This window comes from Brachyistius frenatus, unplaced genomic scaffold (genome assembly GCF_029030835.1).
Source record: "Brachyistius frenatus isolate BFR_SWC_R1_liver_20210118 unplaced genomic scaffold, ASM2903083v1 Contig_376, whole genome shotgun sequence".
Taxonomy (NCBI): domain Eukaryota; kingdom Metazoa; phylum Chordata; class Actinopteri; family Embiotocidae; genus Brachyistius; species Brachyistius frenatus.
This window is the reverse complement of record NW_027210975.1, coordinates 23,107-25,000: the sequence shown is the minus strand read 5'-3', so window position 1 is coordinate 25,000 and position 1,894 is coordinate 23,107. Positions and strand designations below refer to the sequence as shown.

Sequence of the window (1,894 nt, the reverse complement as noted above, 5' to 3'; positions counted from 1 at the left end):
AATTATGGTCTGTTTGAATCAGAGAATCCCTGAAAAATAAACTGCTTTACTTTTGACCAGAGCTGCTATATGTGCAACAAAAAGCATCATTTCAGTCAAACCAGACACTTAAAAATATTCTCAAAACAGAAAAAGAAGGTGTTCATGTCAACATGTGTGTGTATCTCCTTATCCCTCCCACCAGGAAGTGTGTCATGGAGTGGGAGGAGCCTCACGACAGCACTCTGTACTGCATCCAGACCGACGGGAACCACATGATAGCCAGCGGCTCCTCGTACTATGGAGTTGTTCGTCTGTGGGACAAACGGCAGACTGAGTGCCTGCAGGTACGTTCAAGTACTGTGATAAATATACGACATCACACGTTTTAAAGACACGTATCGAAGAGCTGAATGCTGCGTGTCGTATGGTGACCTCATGTTTTATTGTGCAGTTCTTCCAGCTGAGCTCCGACCAGGTGAGCAGCCCCGTGTACTGCCTGAGGTTCAGCAGCTGCCACCTGTACGCAGCGCTGGCCACCGCCCTGCACTGTCTGGACTTCAGACAGAGCCCCGCCCACATCAGATGACACACACACACACACACACACACACACACACACACACACACACACACACACACACACACACACACACACACACACACACACACACACGCTGTTCAGATATATCTTTTCAATAAAGATGTCTATTTTCACAATATCTGTTTCCACATTTTTCCTTTGCTTTACTTTTTTGAACAACTGAGGACTCGAACAGAGGAAATCAGAATAACTTTTCTACCTTCAGTCTTTGTGCCTGTTTGTCGGTGATGATGCAGCCTCGCACGCAGACCTGACGTGATGACAGCGAACGTATCGCAGTGAGTCTGACTCAAGTGTTCGAGGACTCAGTCAGCGGGTCCACGCTTGGATTCAGCAATGTCTGCTTTCTACTGTGAATTATTAATAATTGAATGCATCGATGACTCACCAAATCTTTTACATTCACTGTTCAACACACTACAAATCACATACTATTTGTTTTAGTACGTGTTGCAACTGCCCTGACAAAGTATGTACCCTTGCATGTAGTACAAGTGGGGCGTACTACTTCATCATAACAATGCACCTCGACCTTTGACCCTCTCGTCAAATCTCTAGCGCAACGTTTTGTAGTAAAAAAGAAAAAGGATGTGACTTGGGATGCTTCCTTTTAATACCTCTTCTTCTTCTTCTTCATCTTGTGGGCGGAGCCTCAGCGACACCATCTCTCTCGGCAGCTCAGTCGATGTGACGTCTCTTCCGCTGCAGAGGATTGTGGGTCAGAACATCCAGATTATCCTGCTGACCCGCAGACTGTAAACTAGGACCTGATGCAGTAGAACATCCTGGTGCTTTTGGCCTCCTACATTGAAAATACGAGGTATCGGGATGTACTGAATCTTTTTCTGGTGTACTCAATAGTGTGGTAGTTTGGATACTGGAACTCAGGGACTGTAATAATAATGATCGGAAAACGGGTTCAGTGCTTTGCTCAAGGACACTTTGACCTGCGATCGTCACGCCAACCCCTCGTTGGCTGTCGCTCCACCGTCACACAGCCAACCGCAGTCATGGAAATCAAAATCCACTGAGGTTCACCAACAAATCTTTGAATATTGTTCACGACACACGAAACGTTCCATTCATCTGTCGTTCTGTGAAAATGAAAAAGGTTTTCTGTCCATCATTGAGGGGATGAATACTGACCCCATGTTAAGTTGACTTTAACACGGTTAATCAACATTTCATTTTCTGTAGCTTCCCTTTGCATTATTAGAAAAATCTTTGCGATTGACTTTTCATTGAGGATGCTGATGACTGTGGACAGAGAGAGGAAAACACCCTGAGAGGATGAAGCTCAACACGGACAGA

General features: G+C 45.4%; 1 protein-coding gene across 3 annotated transcripts in view; it reads left to right on the top strand.

Moving 5' to 3' along the window:
* fbxw4 (F-box and WD repeat domain containing 4) overlaps positions 1 to 714 on the top strand; it is a 41,259-nt gene extending 40,545 nt beyond the window's left edge. The window contains exons 7-8 of one of the 3 annotated variants that reach the window (XM_069724415.1): positions 185 to 326; positions 434 to 714. In XM_069724415.1, the coding sequence (XP_069580516.1) occupies positions 185 to 326; positions 434 to 568 (277 nt within the window). In that variant the 3' untranslated portion in view covers positions 569 to 714. The remainder of the gene's footprint in view (positions 1 to 184; positions 327 to 433) is intronic. The other 2 variants (XM_069724414.1, XM_069724413.1) reach the window with 2 other exon arrangements.
* The last annotated feature ends 1,180 nt before the right edge of the window (positions 715 to 1,894 follow it).